Source organism: Pseudoliparis swirei, chromosome 21 (genome assembly GCF_029220125.1).
Source record: "Pseudoliparis swirei isolate HS2019 ecotype Mariana Trench chromosome 21, NWPU_hadal_v1, whole genome shotgun sequence".
In the NCBI taxonomy this organism is placed as follows: domain Eukaryota; kingdom Metazoa; phylum Chordata; class Actinopteri; order Perciformes; family Liparidae; genus Pseudoliparis; species Pseudoliparis swirei.
In genome coordinates this window covers 12,265,030-12,287,349 of record NC_079408.1, presented here as the reverse complement: position 1 = coordinate 12,287,349, position 22,320 = coordinate 12,265,030, and the positions used below count along the sequence as shown (strand labels likewise).

At 45.1% G+C, this 22,320-nt stretch overlaps 2 protein-coding genes across 7 annotated transcripts in view; both read left to right on the top strand.

Moving 5' to 3' along the window:
* Nucleotides 1–6,073, top strand: part of fgf11a (fibroblast growth factor 11a) — a 73,914-nt gene extending 67,841 nt beyond the window's left edge. The window contains exons 5-6 of one of the 2 annotated variants that reach the window (XM_056442481.1): nucleotides 1–123; nucleotides 3,411–6,073. The exon at nucleotides 1–123 is cut by the window's left edge and continues 424 nt beyond it. The gene's annotated coding sequence lies outside the window, so the exon portion shown is untranslated. Of the gene's footprint in view, nucleotides 139–3,410 lie in introns of those variants that run through there. The other variant, XM_056442480.1, reaches the window with a different exon arrangement.
* A 1,362-nt stretch (nucleotides 6,074–7,435) lies between these two features.
* Nucleotides 7,436–22,320, top strand: part of chrnb1 (cholinergic receptor, nicotinic, beta 1 (muscle)) — a 28,707-nt gene continuing 13,822 nt past the window's right edge. Inside the window, exons 1-10 of one of the 5 annotated variants that reach the window (XM_056442471.1) lie at nucleotides 7,436–8,009; nucleotides 8,144–8,247; nucleotides 8,481–8,635; nucleotides 12,190–12,323; nucleotides 14,566–14,610; nucleotides 14,875–14,984; nucleotides 18,491–18,599; nucleotides 19,598–19,742; nucleotides 19,846–20,031; nucleotides 21,862–22,085. In XM_056442471.1, coding sequence (XP_056298446.1) covers nucleotides 8,198–8,247; nucleotides 8,481–8,635; nucleotides 12,190–12,323; nucleotides 14,566–14,610; nucleotides 14,875–14,984; nucleotides 18,491–18,599; nucleotides 19,598–19,742; nucleotides 19,846–20,031; nucleotides 21,862–22,085 — 1,158 coding nt within the window. In that variant the 5' untranslated portion in view covers nucleotides 7,436–8,009; nucleotides 8,144–8,197. Of the gene's footprint in view, nucleotides 8,010–8,143; nucleotides 8,646–12,189; nucleotides 12,324–14,565; nucleotides 14,611–14,874; nucleotides 14,985–18,490; nucleotides 18,600–19,597; nucleotides 19,743–19,845; nucleotides 20,032–21,861; nucleotides 22,086–22,320 lie in introns of all 5 variants that reach the window. The other 4 variants (XM_056442474.1, XM_056442473.1, XM_056442475.1 and 1 more) reach the window with 4 other exon arrangements.

The window sequence follows — 22,320 nt, the reverse complement described above, 5'->3', positions numbered from 1 at the left end:
CTTTTGCTTTTCAATTCCCTGCAGGGTTCCATGCTAATGTTAGCCTGACACAGAGGTCGTTGCAGATGTTTCTTTCTGCAGCCATCTGCTTGGTCCACGTCTTCTGTGCGTGTCAGCGACTTGGTGAGATGGCCTGGATACTTGTCAGCCCTCGGTGTGCGTGTGTGTGTGTGTGGTGTGCATGCGTCTGTGTGTGTGCGTGTGTGTGTGTGTTCCCTTCTTCTTCCATTCACCTTTGGTGCGATTGGATTAGTTTGTGACATGGACTCAATTTTCCAGTCGGCGGCACAACAGAAGCCCTCTCGTTGCTCTCCGGCTCTGTTAATGGAGTCTGAGGCTGATCAGAATCTTTCCACACTTAAACGAGGGGCCATGAGCTCCCTCGACACACTGCATAACCACACACACACACACACACACATTCTATATTACGCTGACATTTCCACACGGAGGTGTGTGTGTGTGTGTGTGTGTGTGAGCGCATGATATCCACGTGAGATGAACGCAGAAAATGATCACGCGACTTAACACAACGACATGCATTGACACGCATGCCGACGTGTGTGTGTGTGTGTGTGTGTGTGTGTGTGTGTATGTGTGTGCAGGTTCGGTGGGAGATGATGAGGATGTCATGAGTGGAATGGGGTCCTGACGGAGCCCCACTGCAGTTTGGGATTGCACCCCAACAGCTTGTTTTCACTGTGGCTGGCCATGCATTGCACAAACCCCTGAGGCCCGCACGTTATCTGTGGAGCCGCTGTCGCTCAGTGGGCTCCTCTTGTGTCGAGATACACCAAAAAAAACAATTATTGGACCTAGATTGTGATATCGTTATGACGAACGAGAAAATGAAACGTGTCTTTGACATTGCAGATTCACCGCTACACCGGTTTCTGTCCACATGTCGAAAATATTTTGTGTACCGAGTGCGCATTTTTTCAATTAACGTCAGTTTACAAGTCACGGGGAGTACCACCGAGCACGGCAAACGCAGCTCCACAGAGGCATGGAGCTGAGACCCGAATATGGGCATCTTTAAGACACCACCGGCCTTAAAGGGCCAGTGTGTAGGTTTTAGCGGCGTTTCGCCGTAAGGTTGTAGATTGCAAACCAACCGAAAGTGCAATACTGAATGCGTGTACTGGCCCTTTAAATGTTTATTTACACCTGTACTAGTCGACTGAGCGCCTGTGTTCACGCCATGAATCACTCCGGGATGCAAAGGAATGTAAGCCTTCTTTACTCGCCATCTCACAAGTGTTATATTATTACGAATGAAAGTTGGTGGACGATGCTCGCCGTGACTGAAGACGACCGTGAAGTCAGATATAGATAATTTAATTGATAGCCGTAGCACAAAAAGAAGGATGGCGATTCGAAAAATAGAGGAAATGGAACGACAGAAAGTGTTGCGTTGACTTTGATCTCAGTTATTTTGCCCCTTTGTTTTTCCTGATAGACTCTCTTGGCAAAGAAATATTTCACGATGCTCGTTCACGAGTGGGCTTTGTGTGTGTTTCCATTTGTTCTCTCCATTTCAACACAAAAAGCAATCATTTTTTTCCTATCAAACTTTCTCGCCACAATATGCCCGGCAGGGTAATTGTTTCTGCCTAATGTTTATGTATTGTGGGAAGCGAGGAAGTCCTGCGTTCTCAGGAGGTAGTGGCGAGGTTAGATTGATGATCAGCGCTCAGAGAGAGAGAGAGAGGGCCCAACCAAAGGAAGCGGAAAAATCCACAGGGCGAGAGATTCTTTTCTTTCGGCAAAATAATGTGTGGTGACGAGCGGAAGAAAACAGAGTTTTAAGAGGGAATTATGGTAATGTGGACGGTGTTCCCTGAACACACATTTACACACACTTCTCTTTCTGTGCATAATCCTCTGCTCCCCTGTAACCGGTGTTGGTAAATAATAATAGCTGATAACCCGTGCAGAATGGAGGCGAGCCGCGGAGCGAATTAATCTGCTAACTGAGAGACAAAGCGAGCGTTAACTCTGTTTTCCCAGGTCCAGAAAGAAGACAAATTAGTTCACAGACGGAGAATAGAAAAAACAGGGAGTTTAAAGACGGGGAAGTGGGGATGGATGACTGAGGAGGAACGATGATTCAGCAAATTAACTTCGGGAAGGACTTGTGAGGAGCAGAGAAAAGAGAGAAGTTGAGTGATTCTCATGATTTGTTTGCTTTATTTAATACAAAGTACACTGCTGAAACCTCACGTGCACACTGAAGACCTTATTCAAGTGTCAAATAGGCCCTCAGGTCAGTGTGTGCGACCACTCGGCCCCTGTGGATCGCTAACTCCAGAACACAATGTATAAGTATTATATATTATCTTAAGTAATTACACACATGTTTAATTAAAACTAAGCTCCTGCTTAGTAGAATAGAATGAAGACTGTGGGGAACTATATATATATATATATACATATCTCTCTCTATATATATATATATATATATATATGTAGAGAGATGAGTGGAGACAGACATAGCCATGACTTCTGTGACAATTACTGTGAGTTTTAAGGGCTGGGAAATCTACGTTGCAATATTTTCTTATGTATGTGTGTCGTGGTTCTTGTTGTTTACTGATTTTGAATGAAAGAAGAATAGAGTTAAGGGCTAACATTGTAGTTCAAGCCATTAATAAGGACTACACGGAGGCCAGGACAAATGGTACGTCTGCTGTGATTTAGATGACATTTGGAGAAGAGGTATGGACAATAAGCAATCTGTCATTCATGCACACACACCTGCAATACGTGGGCATTGAAGAGGCATGGAGGGCCTGATGACGGATGAGTTGCATCATGGGAAATGAAGGATCCAGCGTTGTGGTTTGAGTCGGCCTCTGGTTAGTCCCACAACCTTCTGGATGTTTTATACTATACCGAGATCCTCTTTAACCCTCACAACACATGCAATATTATTATTATTGATGCCTGTACAGATGCAAAAAAATAAAAATAGCACATGAGCTGGCATTTCTAGATAAGAGGATTAAAATGTATTTTGGTTTTGCTGCTATTTGTAGGGCTACAATAATCTCATTGCCTGCCTCAGACTGTGTGTTAAAGTGACTTTAAAGATTATTATTCATCCCATCAGATCTCATGATAGATCATGTCTATTTTTTATTCACCCTTCATCTGTAATCTAATTACTATATTCATTTTTATCTCCAGTGGGCCAATACAGATATTACCTGGTATTAATAATATATAAGCAAGTGGGGGGAAGGGGGGGGGGAGTTTAAAAGAGGAGGCGTGAATATGTGTCTCCCACTCTGTTTGCAGGGATTTCCCTCTGCATGAAAGTAGATGAGTCATTCATTGTGTGTGTAAACGTTGCATGATTGCATGAGCGTGTTTGTGTGTGTGTGTGTGTGTGTGTGTGCATTTTGCAGTGTTCACACTCGGCTGTGAGTCCTTTGTGGCGCCTGAAATCAGCTCCTCTGTTCCAGCCGACGGCCTTCAGGCTTCACTTCAAACAGGTCCGTGTGAATTACCAGATGTAAAGATTGCCATTGATCTCGACGGCCGTCTATCTAAGCGCGTATTTGATTAGCGAACACCCCCCCCCCCTCCCCCCCCACCTGCCCTTTCTCCCAAGTCAGGGCCCTCCATGCTTAGCGCATTGCAACTGCAGTCGAGGGTCATCCGGGGTGGTGAAGGAATCGGAGAGAGAGAGAGAGATAGAGTGAGACAGAGAGAGAGAGAGAAATAGAGTGAGACAGAGAGAGAGAGAGAGATAGAGGCATGTGTCACACATTGTAGTGTAGATAACTCGTGCCCTCACCGCTTTCTTTTGAAGTTCCACTTCCTCTCCCTGATCCCTTTTTCAAACACAACTTCCCTTTAACCTGGAGGCAGTATGTGCGTGCATATGTGTGTGTGTGTGTGTGTGTTCCAGACTCACTCATCAGCTCTGGTCTTTGTGTAATTGTTTTGTAACCGTGATTGAATATCCCTGTATGTCCAATATGTGCGATGGAATACATTATAGGTGGAGAGAAAGGGAGGGAGGAAAATAAATAGAGGATGAATCAGAGGCCGAATCGATGAGTACGAGTCCTTGGGCAGAAAGCGATGAAGTCCATTAACAAGGTGCAGCCACATTATCTAAGATAGGTGTGAAAAAAAAGCATTAATATTGATATGAAAACCAACTGTGTGTTTTAATAGAGCTTTTGTTTTGATAACACATTTTCCATTTTTTCGGGAGCAAGGTTGCTGTTAAAGTCGGTGTGTGTGTGTGTGTGTGTGCGTGTGAGTGTGAGAGTGTGTTCGTGCGTGCGTTAACTTTGAGCTGGAGTCCCTTCACCACATCTGCAATGCAGCAGAAAACGCAAAAAAAAAGAGAAGGAGGAAGAGAAGAGCCTCACGAGATAAAAGAGTGACTCCGTCCTCCTTTCTTTTTTTTGTAGCTGCAAAATATTAAAATGTGCTTTTATACTGGAAACCAGAGCACCTGAGGTCACATCCTGTCTGGTGTTAATTACAACCACTAACCTCATACGTAAGAATCTGTGTTTTATAAAAGCACACCCACGATATCCCCGACACATCTGCATTGCACACACACACACACACGCACACACACACACACACCACACCCTGCACCAAGCCAGCGCAAATGTGGGTAAATGGCGTGACCTTTCCAAACAGATCATGGGGGGACTTCACCTCTCACAAGCGAATGCACCCATGATGTTTTCAGTGTGAACTATGCTAAGAGTTATTTATTCATCCCTTCTTTATTTTTTTAAGTGCATTTTTTGTTTACAAAAAAAAAAAGGAAAAAAAGATGATGGATTTATATAGTGGCTATTTGACTTGAAATGAAATGACACAAGGAAATCTGACTATTAGTATGAATCACTGTCGGTCCGTCCATGTGTGTGTGTGTGTTGATTTGATGTGTTTATTTCAATGTGTCAATGCTGTGTCTATTCTCCTGCCATATAACGTGGGATGTTGAACAATAGAGCTACAAAGAGAGGAACACCTAAAGTACGCCAAGACTGTTATTAAACCTGCTGATCCCCCACAATGCCACAGCCCTCACCTGTCAATCAAAGGCCGACGGACTGACCACTGGCCTCTGATCTCTTAACTGGATTTTAATTGGCTCTCCGGCAGCATGTGGACTGCTCATCAACCGTCTGTCTCTCCCTCCAACACACAAACACGGCGTCTACCCGCGTGTCCGTCATCCTGTGATCGATCCTCGAGGAATCCTTCAACTTTTTTTCACGTGTTTTTTGGCGGGTTTTATTTAGTTTTTTGCTCTTCTTCGTACTGCATGGACGATCCAAGTTATCGCGACGAAGTCTTCCAGAAAAGATGTTGAGGAAATCACCATAATCTTACTTTCCCCACTTGTCTTCCAAATGCAAAAAGAGTGCTTCAGTCTTCCAGCTAATAAAGCCACAATGACACTATTTTTGTATACAAAGGAGGCAACAAAATATATCTATATATAAATATATATAAATATATCCATGCAAACGTGGCTGGGGTGCAGTAACTCCCCCCTGGGAGGTGGAATAACGGCTGCTGTACGCCATCCGAACCCACGGATCACTTGGAGGAACAAGCCCTGCACAGGACTGCAGAGAGCCGGGGGACTTGAGGTGGAGGATCACAGAGAGGCGGGACTACAAGCATGCATGCGCCAATCATTTACTGGACACCCTTAAAGAAACAGTCTTTCCCTCAATATTTACTCTTTAAACCCCTTAAGCCCCCATCCTCGACACTATTATCCCAAACTCTTGTCTCTGCATTTGCAATATGATCTATATTTATTTCTATAATAACTTACACAAAGTCGAGAGAGACGCATTATTGGATAAAATTCAATAAAACAAACAAATATATTTGTATGATTATAACGCTTGTCTGCTGAGAGTTTTTTTTGCCGTGTGCTCCGTCATGGTTTGTGCTCCGCCCCTTTGGTTGCAGTCAACCCTCCAGGTCAGTTGCCCCTCCCCTCCTCAGAGAAACTCAACACAACTGCGATTCTCTATGATTTGAGCATAAATGTATTATTATGGAATCATTATATTTGATCCTCACAGAAATGTGTGCACTATATCTGTGCTTTCAGTCATGAGTCCATGTTTGCCACTAGTGCTGCCGACTTTAATGATAAGCGGGCCAAGCAACAACTAACTTCTTTTTTATGTGTCTGCCTCACATCTCCCTCTCTGCGCTTCCCTTTCAACTCTTCTTCATGAGATCCGCCTTACAGTCCAAAAAAACCTCCGTGTCATTCGATGGTATGTTCTCGGTGTCCGGCCCTTCCCGTGTGCCGAAAGCCGGCTCCGTTAAGAAAAGGTCATTCCCAGTTTGGTGTGGAATGCGTTGACTGGCCTCCACACACAGAGTGGAAAGCCCATCAGGAGGCTTTGAGAGTAATTGGATTACCTCGTCTCCCGAGTGGCCGAATTTACAGATGCTCTTGTGGCTTAGTCCAAGCCATGGACACCTTAGTCCAAGGCTTGGACTAAGGTGTCCCGCAGTGTAAAATCAGGGTGTCAACATACTTGTTGTCCAGACGCAACCTTCTGACCGCATGAGGTACTTTGATGACTTCTAATTGAAGTCTGGACACGAAATTTAACTGGCAGATTAAAAAACAAATTGAAATCTCAGATTAGAAGAGGTTTAATCTGTGGCGTTGTGAGGTCGATGAACAAACCAGAGAGTGATTACACTGATTCATTTTCAATACAACTAGAGCGGGAAAGACCATGTTGGAATGAGCACCTCCACCGTGGAGGTATATTACTTCAATAACTTGTTATCCAAATGACATCGACTGTTTAGGTAATCTGATTACGACAATGCTGTCACATGCTACGTGTCACCCATGGAAATAACAAGTGTGGCTAAAATAAGAGTTAATCAGCAATCTATTGCTTTGGAGAGATCTCTGAATTTGAGTGGCCGCCAACAGACGCTTCATCGACACTCCCTCGTGACCACAGATTTGATGTGTGACTTGACACTTGCGGCTAGCTGTTAACAGTTAGCTTCTATGGTAATTAAATTGGCGGCAGGCCAAATGGCAACGATAGCGGCTCATAAAATACGGCGGCGTGGCCGGCCCCGATGAATGTGCGCCAGAGCAGAGTGGCATGAAGAAAACGAGTAATAGGATATCGGGAGGACATGTTTTACTGCAGGGGGGGGGGCTTTCAAGAAATCGTTTGGCAGTTAAACGGTTTGATCAACTCAGCGTTATACCGCGTCTCATTTCATTACATGTTTACTTGGTAGGGACTAATACGTAGAGATTATCCAATTATCCGATGCTGTCCATCACTGCTAATTTACAATGCTCATCCCTAAAGGGGCCTTTAAAAGAGACAATACATGTCCGCTGTGTCACCTATATGTCCACTTATTACGGGGGGCGGAGCAGGGGAAATCAACTGAAGGTCAAAAGGGGGATCAATGATTGGTGTCGACCTAAAGTGGTCATCGTCAGGGACCCATGGGGTGAGACTCGAGCGTCGGGGCCACACTTCGATGTGTATATCGCAGCTCTATCACGTTGAGAATGGCGAGGCGGGCGCAAAAAGGGGGTCCGCTGTCGATTGACACGGAAAACTGAGTGAGGAGGGAAAGAAGGCGTTGTCTGTGCAACAGAAGCCAGTAAGTGGGGGTGAACAGCGACACCCCTCCCGCCCCTCGCCCCTCTCCCTTCCCCTCCTCAAGGTTGTAATTGGAGCAGACAGCAGTTGGTCAGGCCGGCCTGACTGACAGACAACAACAGTCCAAACCCGACCAAACCAAAACTCACACAGAAGACTTTGACGCGAGCCGCATTGGAATTGAGGTCGAAGAAAAAACGCACGCAGAAGTTTGGACGAACCGACTAAGCTATCTGTTTTGCGGAGGGGAGACCCCTTTTTGGGGGGTTTTGGAAGGCGCCATGAGAAGCCCGGATCTGATCCTGCTGGCATGTTGCGTGTGCAGCCTGAGCACATTGGGAGGTAAGACACACAATACACTCACGTTGGAGAGCTTCAGTTATAACGCTGCTTCTTGAATGGATACTACACAAACATTACAACACAAAACCCCTAATGTCAACCTGGAAGCACATTGTAACTGTTTTTTTTCGTAGGAGGAGGAGCCTATATATGCTTCTTCTGTCTTTTATCAAAGTGACTTCAAATAAATGCCCATTCAAATTTGCTCTGCGTGTTACTGCCATCAGTTATATTCACGGTAAGCATCCTTCTCCTGGGCATCAGCATTACCTCGTCTGATCCTGCTGCACTTTATTCCGGTGCATTCGTCAAGTCAGCGGAACTCGGCAGCGATGGGGGAGAGAATGCACGATTCTAGCCTTCGACAACCGCTTCCCAGCCTCGCCCGTCACCAGCCATGCTCGCCTGTGCCTCTGGCTAATGGGGGGTGCCTCGCTTGGTGATCGTTGTCATTTATTCCCGTCAGGTCAGATCCTGCCGGGGCCTCAGCTACGCCAAACGTGATGAATGCTGCATCGCCGCTGAATATAAATGTGTCTCACCTTCCAACACTGAGAAAGAAAGGGTGGAAATGAAGCAGGAGTTTATGTATGAAACCGCTGTGGACTGTAATCGTTTGGGTTTCGGTAGGTTCAGGTTCGTGAGATACTTCTGTAAGTGCTACTTTTAACACAGGGATTAAGGGGAATTCATCAAATGGATTTCGACGGTTTTAGTTCAGCTTTCATGTGGTCAGATAAAAGTGTTAATATAGGATTTGGTGGCATCTTGTGGTTTGGTTGTAGATTGCAACCAACTGCGTACCAAGGCTCCTGTAACGTGGCCTTCAGGTGCTGTAAAGAACGCTAAAGGCTCTCGCCAATGTTATGTTCATCCGTTCTGGGCTACTGAAGAAACATGGCGATTACAATGCGGAAGAATTCGTGAAGAGGACCCACTCTCTAGATGTGAAAGGCTCACTTTACGCTGATCTCGGAACCCATCAAGGGCTGAATCTCTCGGGATCCAGTGTAGCCAACGGATATCCGGGCCGAGGCTTCCTTTTCTTTCTGCTCTTGTTGTTTCCACTCACCATTAGCTCGTTTACAAGCTAATTCTAAACCAATACCAATCTAAATCACTGTCAGGCAACAGTCGGATTGTGTTCTCTCCTCTCCGGACTGTTTACCTGCATTCATCCGTGATTGTTTCATCGACACCGGCTACAAATGGAAACCAGAGCGCCTCTTGTACAAAAATCCTGCCACCAATTCAGAATCTATTTCTGCCAATAGATGTCGGCACATTGGATCTTTCAAGGAAAAGGGTCTATGGCTGTAATCAGAGATTCTTAAATGTTTCCACTGAAAGATCAAAGAAAACACATTGTGCCCTTTCTTTGGATCGATGGCTCCGTCCCGCCAACATGCAACCTTTAAGAAACGAGAAACTACCCCAACTTTACTCTGTTGACTGAAGTCTCTCCACAAGCCGCCGCACTGCTAACTTTTCTCACTCTTCTCTCTTCTAACTCTTCTTACTCTTCTCTCTCTTCTCACTCTTCTCTCTCTTCTCACTCTTCTCACTCTTCTCTCTCTTCTCACTCTTCTCTCTCTTCTCACTCTTCTCACTCTTCTCTCTCTTCTCTCTCTTCTCACTCTTCTCTCTCTTCTCTCTCTTCTCACTCTTCTCTCTTCTCTCTCTTCTCCTCTTCTCACTCTTCTTCTCACTCTTCTCTCTCTTCTCTTCTTCTTCTCTTCTCTTCTCTTCTCTCTCTCTCTCTCTCTCTCTCTTCTCTTCTCGCTCTTCTCTCTCTTCTCTCTCTTCTTACCCTTCTCACTGTTCTCTCTCTTCTAACTGTTCTCACTCTTCTCTCTCTTCACTCTTCTTACTCTTCTCACTGTTCTCTCTCTTCTCACTCTTCTCTCTCTTCTCTCTCTTCTCTCTCTTCTCACTCTTCTCACTCTTCTCACTCTTCTCTTCTCACTGTTCTCACTCTTCTCTCTCTTCTTACCCTTCTCACTGTTCTCTCTCTTCTCACTGTTCTCTCTTCTCTCTCTTCTCACTGTTCTCTCTCTTCTCACTGTTCTCACTGTTCTCACTCTTCTCACTCTTCTCTCTCTTCTCTCTCTTCTCACTCTTCTCTCTCTTCTCACTCTTCTCACTCTTCTCTCTCTTCTCACTCTTCTCTCTCTTCTCACTCTTCTCACTCTTCTCTCTCTTCTTACTCTTCTCACTGTTCTCTCTCTTCTCTCTCTTCTCTCTCTTCTCTCTCTTCTCACTCTTCTTACTCTTCTCACTGTGCTCTCTCTTCTCACTCTTCTCTCTCTTCTCACTGTTCTAACTGTTCTCACTCTTCTCTCTCTTCTCACTCTTCTCTCTCTTCTTACTCTTCTCACTGTTCTCTCTCTTCTCACTGTTCTCACTGTTCTCACTCTTCTCTCTCTTCTCACTGTTCTAACTGTTCTCACTCTTCTCACTCTTCTCTCTCCTCACTCTTCTCTCTCTTCTCTCTCTTCTCACTCTTCTCACTGTTCTCTCTCTTCTCACTCTTCTCACTCTTCTCTCTCTTCTCACTCTTCTCTCTCTTCTCACTCTTCTCTCTCTTCTCACTCTTCTTACTATTCTCACTGTTCTCACTCTTCTCTCTCTTCTTACCCTTCTCACTGTCTCTCTTCTCACTGTTCTCACTCTTCTCACTCTTCTCTCTCTTCTCACTCTTCTCTCTCTTCTCTCTCTTCTCACTCTTCTCTCTCTTCTCTCTCTCTCCTCTCTCTCTTCTCTCTTCTCTTCTCTTCTCACTGTTCTCTCTCTTCTCCTTCTCTTCTCCTCTTCTCTCCTCTCCTCTTCTCTCTTCTCTCTCTTCTCACTCTTCTCACTCTTCTCTCTCTTCTCACTCTTCTCTCTCTTCTCACTCTCTCTTCTCACTCTCTCTTCTCACTCTCTCTTCTCACTCTTCTCTCTCTCTCCTCTTCTCCTCTCTCTCTCTTCACTCTTCTCACTCTTCTCTCTTCTTCTCACTGTTCTCACTCTTCTCTCTTCTCTCTCTCTCTTCTCTCTCTTCCCTCTCACTGTCTCTCTCTTCTCACTGTTCTCACTGTTCTCACTCTTCTCTCTCTTCCTTCTCACTGTCTCTCTCTGTTCTCACTCTTCTCACTCTTCTCACTCTTCTCTCTCTTCTCACTCTTCTCACTCTTCTCTCTCTTCTTACCCTTCTCACTGTTCTCACTCTTCTCTCTCTTCTCTCTCTTCTCACTCTTCTCACTCTTCTCTCTCTTCTCACTCTTCTCTCTCTTCTCACTCTTCTCTCTCTTCTCACTCTTCTTACTATTCTCACTGTTCTCACTCTTCTCTCTCTTCTCTCTCTTCTTACCCTTCTCACTGTTCTCTCTCTTCTCACTCTTCTCACTCTTCTCACTCTTCTCTCTCTTCTCACTCTTCTCACTCTTCTCTCTCTTCTCACTCTTCTCTCTTCTCACTCTTCTCTCTCTTCTCACTGTTCTCACTCTTCTCACTCTTCTCTCTCTTCTCACTCTTCTCACTCTTCTCTCTCTTCTCACTCTTCTCTCTCTTCTCTCTCTTCTCACTCTCCTCACTCTTTTCTCTCTTCCTCTCATTTCAATAGGGTCCCTGTTTGTCTTTGCAGTCGATGTGAGAGGGTGGTGAGGCCGAAGGTGGGACTGTGTCTAGTTAGGGTGGATCGGGAGGATGTTCCATTGATTTCATTGGCCACCCCCTAATTTACAGTGGCTGCAGCTAATCTGGCTAATCCTGGGTAGCATCCACTCACTGCGCTGCATCCACTCAGCCGCTGAGCCAGAGCCGTCTTCTCTCTGGTTGCACAACACACCTTGCCTGCCAGTCCGTCAGCTTCGTCCTCACTTGTCACCGGTGTGATGGATTTTTGCACAAAGCACCCATCAGAAGCTTCGGTTCGAAGTCTTTGAGTTCATTTTATGAATTTTAAGCGAGAGAGACGGACAAAATATTTAATAGAAAAGGCAATGGGTTCACAAAAGTAGCCATGTCAATGCTAATAGCATCTGTTGATGGATTATGAACAGCTACCGTTTAATGAACGACGCAGTGGCAGTCTAATTTGTCTTTCCTGACTTTTAATAGAAAAAATACATGAGCAATATATTATTCATGATCCATTGTTTATGACTTTGTACGAGCCGTGTACCTATTTGTCGTGCAGGTGCGTCTGACGTGGAGAAGGCTCTGATAAGGACGCTCTTTACCGGCTACAACCTGAAGGTGCGGCCGGCAGCCAACCCTGAGGATAGGGTGGTGGTCCGTGTGGGGATGGTCCTTTCCTCCTTCGTTGGACTGGTGAGGCATGAGACCCTGAGGCGTCCAATATTTACACATACGTACACGCACTACGAGAAAGTTAAGAAAATATAGGAGATGGAGGCGTGTCCACCCATCTGCCAGCTCCACCACTTTAAATGATCAAAATATTTCTCCCATTTACAAAAGTTTTAAGAAGATAATCTGACTAGTTGCTATTCGATCAAAATATTGTTTCTGCAAACCACGGATATGTTGGAAGCCGATGTTTTTGCATGTGACATAATATATTGTGCAACCATTATGGACTTTATTACTCCCCGACGTCCACTACAATGGGACTGGAGGGGTTGTGGATGGGTCAGACAAACACAGGACTTTCACCCAGGAGACCGCTGTCTGTGAAACCAAAAGTCAACGCCAACATTTCAGGTGAATCTTTGGGATTTGTTGGGTTTCACTCCAAAGGCAACGAGATCAGAGAGATCCAGCTTTGGTGGCTTTCATGTGACAGTCGAGACACTTAATCTCCCGAACATCTCCTATTTTATGGGCTTCAATCCTGTAACTTGCTAAGCCTCTGAATCTGATTTCCACAGACAGATGTCTCTGTGAAGTTCAGCCCAGCGGGTGCTCCCTGTACTGAAGACCACTGCACTCCGACAGTTCAACATGACAGGATGAAAGAATTACACGTGTTTTAAAAAACAGAGGATTTATCTGAGCGCCATCGGGCTCTGAATCCAGCACAAATGTCACACAGTGTTGCACCCCACACTCCCCCAATACAGATAAATAGGGCTCTTCACACAGTGTCACATTTACATCCAAATGCGCTCCTCACACCTCCGCTCAAGGTCAGTGAGTCACTCTGGAGAGGAAGTCAGGCGGGACCCTCGAGTTGTGGACTGAATCGATCTTAATAACCGGCCCACTTTGATGCCCAGTCCCTCATCTGTCCAGAACTAACATCAGTGTTATTATTACCCCCCCCCCCCCCCAATCCCCCAGAGTAACGGTAAAGGAATAATAATCACAAATTAATGGGATGTGTTTGTGTGTGGAACCGGAAAGCGAGATATTTGAGTCAACCCCCCCATCCCCCTCCCTCCCTGTTTCTGTCCCAGCTGTCTCGCTGACATTCCTCCCAGCGTTTAAAATAGCAGGCCCAGCTCAGGGAAGCTCCGCCTTCCTGCCGGACAGACAATCACATGCGCCAAGGCGTTCCTTCGTTGGCCTGCGGTCTGTGTTGGATGACTCTGATCTGTGTCGTCTGCTGGGCACAAAAAGATCTGAACAAAACATTATGAGCAACAGTTAATATTAAATATCTCACAGTTATGAGTTTTTATCTTGAATTAAATAATAAATAATATACCTTTCAAATAATCCCCCAATAGTTTAGCCAAAAGTGACCGGTCCAGTTAGATGACTATTTAAAGGGACACTGACATTCCTTTGTTTTAAGACCTATATTCTTCAGCCCCTTTTAGAAAAGCACCCCTCTCATGTGGAGTTGGCACCCTGATCACCCGCTCACATAAACAGCCAGTGATGTAGTTTCATTTTCATATCACGTCAATACCAGCAGGCTGATGTAACACATACAGAAAGAGAGAAAGAGATATGCGGTTCAATCATCACTGGAACTGATGCAATACCTCATTCATCATCTCTTATGCATAAAATATATTTCAAACACTATAAACAATGTGAAAACAAGGATGATGATAATTAATGTGAAAACGTATCAATGGATGAGTGTGAGAAGTGGGCGGGGCCAGCGCTCCTCACGCTAAAGGTAATATTCGCCCCTAGTTGAAATATTTCAACTTTGAGGCAGTCATCTCGCAACTCGGGCCAATCGGCTCTTGTGTTCCGACGAGACACGGAGATAAGCCCCGCCCCTCGCGGAGCGTCTCGACGCTCATGGCTTGAACACGGTGAATGGTCGAGCGAGTAAACTCACGCGTTTTGGGCGACGCGAAAAATAGTTTCGCTTTTGGTGTGAACGCACGTTAAGTCATTAACGAAGGCATCGAGGAAAACATCAATGCGTCAGTGATGTGGCCTCTGAGAAAACCCGAAACACTCAGGAGTTACACTGACCTTTGACCTTCAATGTCAATCTGGATTAAAAAAAACTCTTTACGAACTATATTGTCAGACAAATGTGGAAGTAGATCTCCAGGAGAGTTCTGGAAAGCTGTAGGAAGATGCCTTGTGTGTATGAATATGTGCAAATTATCATTTAAACTTTGTATATTTCTTGTTGTTCCAGAATATGAAAAATGAAGAGATGAGCACCACCGTGTTCATGAACCTGGTGAGTGTGTGAGTGTGGGCTGACACTTGGAGTAGTTCTTATTACACAGAGTAAGGACAAAATATAAAATTATGCAAATCATATTTTTGTTATGCAAGAACGAATGCACGGGGGAATAATCCCCGTGGAATCTGATTACAGCGAACATCAAACACACACTGATGAAATCACGACAAACTGGTTACATATGTAAATGTGGCGTTTCCCTCGTGGCCCTGCCCCCTTTTCACGGACACGGATAAACGCAAACTCTTCTTCCAACAGGAGTGGACGGATTATCGGTTGTCATGGAAACCCAAGCAACATGATGGGATTGAGGTGATGCGTCTACCCGCTGGGAAGGTTTGGCTGCCTGACATCGTCCTCATAAATAAGTAAGCGCGAGCACTCACAGGGACATGAATTAATCAGCGCCAGAGGAGGGGAAACCATTTGGTCAGAAAATACAAATAAACAAAGTATTTAATTATTTATTTTATCTTTGGTGGGTTCTGCATTGGCCCCCGAGGAGCATTTAGTGTTTTCCTCCACACACTTAGTGATGTACCTGCTGCTGTGTGAAATACTTGTAGAATCAGTGTCAGAAATACACCAGGGCAAAGGGCAAAACGGCCCCTAAGAAATGTTATTTTGCCCCTGATGTCACAATAGAGGGGCAAAAAATGCCCCCGTAATTTTGATAATTTAATATCGTTTTATTTTTGTTCTTTGTTGTGTCTATCTGTATTGCCTGTACTAGGCAGGTACACACAAAGAATCAATAAATCTAATTTTGAATTATAAAAAAACTAAGAAATAAGTTTTAATTTTTAATAGTTAATCGTTATTTAAAAAAATGTAATGTTTGATTTATGTTTGATTTTGAATTATTACAAAACTAATGAATAAGTTTTAATTTTTAATAGTTAATAGTTGTTTAAAAAATGTAATGTTTGATTTACGTTTGATTTAGAATTTTAAAATAAATAATAAATAAGTTATAATTGTTGATCGTTAATAGTTGTTTAAAAAACTGTAATGTTTGATTTATGTTTTCCATTTTTATGACAATTGTTCATAAACTGTAAGCCTAAATAAAATATATTTCTTATTTTTTTAACAAAGGTTAAATATTATTTCAAAAGTTTCAAAAAGTGCCCCCAATTTATTTTTTAATTGACCCTGAATATCAGTCAGTGGGGGCAAAAACTGCCCCGTAAAAAATATGTAAATGTCCTCCCCTGTGTAGAATATAGGCTTCAGTTGATTTTTAAAAATGAAAGAATGCATGACATTTTTGTTTTTTAATTGCATTACTGTGTTTACAACAAAATGACAAATATGTTGTGAGGACAAACTTTGGGGGCAACCTAAATAGTTCCCTTTCTTTTTTCTTCCGCTAGCACAGAGTTATGATCTTGTTTGTCTATTCATTCAGTGTGAGTCCAAATAAATCACTCCATGTCTCGAGTGGTGCGTTCAAGGTCATAATGAATATTTTGTAGGTATTTTTAGTCTTTTGGTTGAAAGGCGAGGTAAAGAAATCCATCTCGTCAAATTCAAAGTTATGCGTTTGGAAAGCCAGGAGCTATGGGGGTGGTTTTAACTGAGTGTGTGTGTGTGTGTGTGTGTGTGTGTAACGCGACGTGGAGAGTCGATTGTTTTGTGCTTTCAAAACAAAAATGGCGGCTGCTTTGCTGCAATAGCATGAGCATTATCAGCAGTGGAGAGTATTTATTCACTGAAAGAAGAGCTATGAACAGCCTTTCTCTATGGACATGTACTTTTTCCTCTCTCGACTGTCTTTGATTTAAAAGTTTGATTGATTTAGTATTTGAATTTTTTTTCTTGATAGGATCCAATGACTTATTCTCAGAAGGTTCTGTGGAACACACCATCGATTATGCCAATAAATAATTTGTGAATCTATATAAATTCATTTTTAATTTGTATTTCTTTGTCTGTATTTGAATAGTTATCGACTCGCCCTCATGTATATTTAGCAAAACCCGTTGTTCTATTCATCCTTCAGAGCGAAGTGAATAAAGACCATGTGCGATATCTACTCCATTCAAACAAGTGCAGCCTCTGATGATCCGTTACCGTAGTGACGGGGAATCGTCAGCAAATTTATTTGGCGCTGTGCTGGTGCCTCAGGTTAAATGTCCCCATCCGTGTTAAATTAGAAACGTAAGCTGCTCAGAACAGCCAGTGCAGTCTCTCTCTCTCTTCTCCTCCGCTCCCACACACACTCCCATTAACGGCGCGGTGAATCCCCCCCCCCACCCCCGCTCCATTCATCAACGCTTTATAGGCAATCGAGCCCGAGGGCTCCGCTCGTCTCCTCATAGACACCAGCGTGCACACGCACACAAGCGCAGGAGTGTGTGCGTCCTCCTCCGTGTGTGTGCGATCAGTGCTGATCATTTAGCAGCAGCACCTTCACAGGGACGGGGTTTTAGGAGGGCCCGCTGTAAGGGACGCAAGCTTCTCCTTGTTAACTCACCGGGGCCGTAAAGAGACGAGCGCTGAGGCCGAACGGACTGAGGTCCGGCATCGGGTCGGGAACTCGACGGCCGGAAAACTGCTCCGGGTCCACCGGCTGCAGTCATGTGACGTGTCAAGACATGTCCCTCTGATTCATCTCCATGAAGAGGAGAGGAGAGGGGAGGAGAAAGGAGAGGAAAAGAGAGGAGATGGGAGTGGAGGGGAGAGGAAAGGAAAAGGAGAGGGGAGAGGAAAGGAAAAGAGAGGAGATGGGAGTGGAAAGGAAAGAGAGAGAGGAGGGAGAGGGAGAGGAGGAAAGAGAGGAGATGGGAGTGGAGGAGGAGGAAAGGAGAGAGGGAGGAGAGGAAAGGAGGAGGTGGAGAGGAAAGAAAGGAAATGAGAGGAGAGGAATGAATGGAAAGGAAAGGAAAGGAGAGGAGGAGAGGAAAGGAAAGAGAGGAGAGAGGAGGAAAGAGAGAGGAGGGGAGAGGAAAGGAAAGGAAAGGAGGGGAGAGGAGGAGAGAGGAGAGAGGAAAGGAAAGGAGAGGAGAGGAGAGGAAAGGAAAGAGGAGAGGAAAGAAGGAAAGGAAAGGAAGGGAGAGAGAGGAAAGGAGAGAGGAAAGGAAGGAAAGAGAGGAGAGAGAGAGGAAGAGGAAATGAGAAGGAAAGGAGAGAAGGAAAGAGAAAAGGAAAGGAGAGGAGAGAGGAAAGGAGGAGAGGAAAGAGAGGGAGGAGGGGAGAGGAAAGGAAAAGAGAGGGGAGAGGAAAGGAAAGGAAAAGAAAAGGAGAGGGGAGAGGAAAGTAAAGGAAACGAGACGAGAGGAAAGGAAAGGGGAAAGGAAAGGAAAAGAGAGGAGAGGGGAGAGGAAAGGAGAGGGGAGAGGAAAGGAAAGGAAAAGAAAAGGAGAGGAAAGTAAAGGAAACGAGAGGAGAGGAGAGGAGAGAGGAAATGAATGGAAAGGAAAGGAAAGGGGAAAGGAAAGGAAAAGAGAGGAGAGGGGAGAGGAAAGAAAAGGAAATGAGAGGAGAGGAGAGGAGAGAGGAAATGAATGGAAAGGAAAGGAAAGGAGAGTGAAGGGGAGAGAAAAGGAAAGGAGAGGAGAGAGGAAAGGAAAGGAGAGGGGAGAGGAAACGAGACAAGAGGAAAGGGGAGAGGAAAGGAAAGGAGAGGGGAGAGGAAAGGAAAGGAAAGTGAAATGTGCAGAGCCTCTTCGTTTCATCCCCGTGCCAATTAAAATGTTTCAGCGGGGTCGTGGAGGTCATCGTCTTTTCATCGAGGCGTTTTTTGTTACAGCGAGGAGAATTTACAAACCGCCCAGAGACTCATAACAGAAGTATTAAAGTGGATCCAACTCTGACGCTGACGTCCGGCGACGAGAGAGGAAAGAAAAAGAGTGACTTGTCCTCCCTGCAGTAACGACGGCGTGTTCGACGTCGCGCTGCACGTCAGCGTCCAGGCGTACAGCACGGGCCGAGTGACCTGGACGCCCCCGGCGCTCTACTGCAGCTCCTGTGGAGTGAAGGTGAATATATCAAACACACACACACACACACACACACACAGTTAAACCGGGAGACATCGGGGGAGGGGCGGGGGGCTGGAGCACAATTTCATCTTAAATCGTGCGTGGGAACAATTTTAGTGAACTTTCCTGGCATTCATCAACTCGTGCGTCCTTATTAAAGATGATTCATTCTGGCCTTAATGACAGCTATACTGCACACACACACACACACACACACACACACACACACACACACTCACACAGCTGTCCAACCATTAGTTCTGACACCACACATAAAACATTCTTCACACTATATAAAGTGGTACAAAGTGGCAACGGCATATATTTACCTTCGCATTGAAAATGCGGAAGGTTATGTTTTGATCTCCGTGTATTTATTAATTTATTTATTTATTAATTTATTTATTTATTAATTTATTAATTTATTTATTTATTTGTATGCGTGTTATTCGCAGAACTCAAAAAGTATTGAACCGAATCGCATGGAATTTGGTGGGATGATTGGTTATTATCCGGGGACCAGTTGATTAGATTTTGGGATCAATCGGGTCAAAGGTCAAGGTCAAGGTCATGGAAAGGTCAAAATCCTTTTTTTACCATAGCACGATACATTTGTGTCCAATTGGCATGCAACTAATGCCAAAATGTTCATAATTCAATGCCCAATCTTGTGATATGCGAAGGTATGCGCTCTACCGAGTGCCCATTCTAGTTTCCTCTGCATTGAGAAGGGGAGAGGAGTTTCATTTAAAGACGGAACAGATTTAGTTTGAGTTGCTCGCAAGCCGAATTTCGATTACCTTGAGGCGAATTGCCCGGCAACCAATTGAAGATCAAACGCACTTCATCACATACTCAGGTGGGTGAGAACAGACTTAGCCGTTGCCTCACGTTCCCTGAATCCCTCGTAGGAATTATTTCCCTACGAACAGACATGAGACAGGAGAGAGGAATCGATCCCAGAGAGAGGCTCAGTGTTCTCCCTCTCCGTCCAGGTGGAGTACTTCCCCTTCGACTGGCAGATCTGCACCATGCAGTTCCGCTCCTACACCTACGACTCCACGGAGATCGACATCCAGTACGCGCTGGACTCCAAAGGCAAAGAGATCAGAGAGATCGAGCTGGACGAGGCTTACATCGGTGAGGACTGGGGTCGGGATACGAAGGGGGAGGGGCCCGGGAGGCTCTCTGCCGTCCCATTCGCTGATCTGAACTGTCGAGATGTGGCTGTCTTCCCCCCTAGAGGGCGGCGAGTGGCACATCACGAACATGCCGTGCAGGAAGAACATGAACGACGACCTCTACGAGGACATGACCTTCTACCTCATCATCGAGAGGAAGCCCCTGTACTACGTCTTGAACATCATCCTCCCCTGCCTCCTCATCACCATCATCGCCATCTTCAACTTCTACCTGCCTCCCGACGCAGGTACACGCCGTCCGGCTTGGGCTCGGAGTATTTGCCGACTCGTCGCTCTCTGAAACTGCTTGCGCAGAGTCCTAATTGCTTTCGTGTGGTCTGCTGGAATTGGGCAATCACACATGTGTTCAATTACCGTCTCAGAGGGATTCCATTTCAGATTAGAGAGTCTCTTCCCATCGAGTAGCGCCTGAATCAATAAGCCCCAAAGTGAAGTGGCAGTAATCAGCATTAAGGCTGTACTTTGTTCACAGCACTCACGCGTGACTTCTCTCGGCCGAATGGACTTCATTCATTGGCTCATCAGTCTGTAGGTGTTTAACTGACTGGAGAGGTGTGGACTGAGACTGGCCCTCAATACACAGATACTCTGGGGGTCAAAGGGTCGCAGAGAAAAGGCCAAGAGGCCCGGAAGTACAGCGCCTTCAGCCATGTATATATATATATATACATACACACATATACATATATATACACACATATACATATATATATATATATACACACATACACATATACATATATATATATATATATAGGGGTGAGATTGGAGGGAAAGAAATAAGCGATTGAAGAGGGAAGGAGCGGAGAAGAAAAGAAAGGAAAAGAGAGGAGAGCGGAGAGGTAAGGAAAGGAGAAGAGAGGGAAGAGGAAAGGAAAGTAAATGAGACGAGAGGAGGAAAGGATTGGGGAGAGGAAAGGAGAGGAAACGAGACTAAAGGAAAGGGGAGAGGAATGGAAAGGAGAGGAGAGAGGAGAGGGGAGAGGAAAGGAAACAAGATGAGAGGAAAGGAAAAGAGAGGAGAGGAAAGGAGAGGAAAGGAAAGGAGAAATGAAAGGTAAGTATATACACACATATATATATATATATATATATATATATATATACGTATATATTTACCCCCAGATGGTCTGTGCTCTGGAGGAGGCTCACAGTATCAGAGGCCGTTTCATCCTGCAGTGTGACTTGAGAATCTGCTGAATCGGCATGATGTGAATGACTCATTTGAGCTCATAGAGGCACACAGAACCCATACAGCCTATAGCTATAGGGAATTGGTGCCTAATAACATTCCACAAAAACAACACTTTTTTTGAAAAGTTGACTCCAATAGGGTTTATTAGGAAATAGATGACGGAATTTAAATAAAAGGTATGAAGTCATTCTCCATCTGGAACAGCGTTCACATCGCCTGGGGAGCAACATATAAAGTGGAATCAAACAATTAACAGAACAAAAAGAATAAAAGAACATTTCACAGACTTTTTGCTGACTACGGCCAGACGAGCAGCGTGTCCTGGTTACGCCGCTGACTCGTGCGTCTTTATTTTTATTACACGCTGCTCTTCAAAGTCACCGTACCTCCCAGAGATCACCTGTCAACCCAAACATGTCGGACGTGAGGGGGAGAACATGTTTTGATAGCCGCTCAGAGAGGGAGCATGATGGGTTTCTCATTACCCACCGACTCCAGCCGATCGGGGGGGGGGGGTGTAAACACATTTTGAATACACCTGGGAGGCCCGGCGCTGTTGCTCCATCGGCCTCACTTAGAACGGGATATGATTTTTCTATTAGACTCATTACTGAGGAATCTCAGGGACCAGCTGCGGCTGAAATAGTGCATCGGCTGAAGGAGGAACCGACCGTGTCCTGGTGAAACGACATGGGGAACTTAAAAGTAATTTTAAAAGTACGAGTGAAAACAATTAGCCGCTCAGTCCCCAGGAAGACCGTGGCTGGTTTTGCAATTAGAGCCAACGGTGGTGAACCGCATGGGGGCCACGATGTTAAGATCTTCTCCAGGCAGTTTAAGTACATCATATCCCCCCCCCCAGGAGAGAAGATGGGTCTGTCCATCAACGTGTTGCTCACCCTCACCGTGTTCCTGCTGCTGCTGGCCGATAAGATCCCGGAGACGTCCCTGGGGGTCCCGCTCATCGTCAACTACATCATGTTCACCATGATCCTCGTCACGTTCTCCGTCATCTTCAGCGTGGTCGTCCTGAACCTGCACCACCGCTCGGCCAACACCCACCGGATGCCCATGTGGATTCGCAAGGTGAGACGAGGTCGATATTCTGATCAAACAATGTCAAATTTAAGAAGCTGTGTTCGCCGAACTATATTCAACATACACCTGTCTTTAATCAAAATAAAGACTTGAACACAGGAATACGCTCATGGTAATACAACTAATGATAGCAGAAGTGACTGTAACAGGTCATTACACCAAAAGACGAGCACGCAAATGATATGTTCGTAATATCCTTTATTTAGATTGCCTCTGCTCTCCT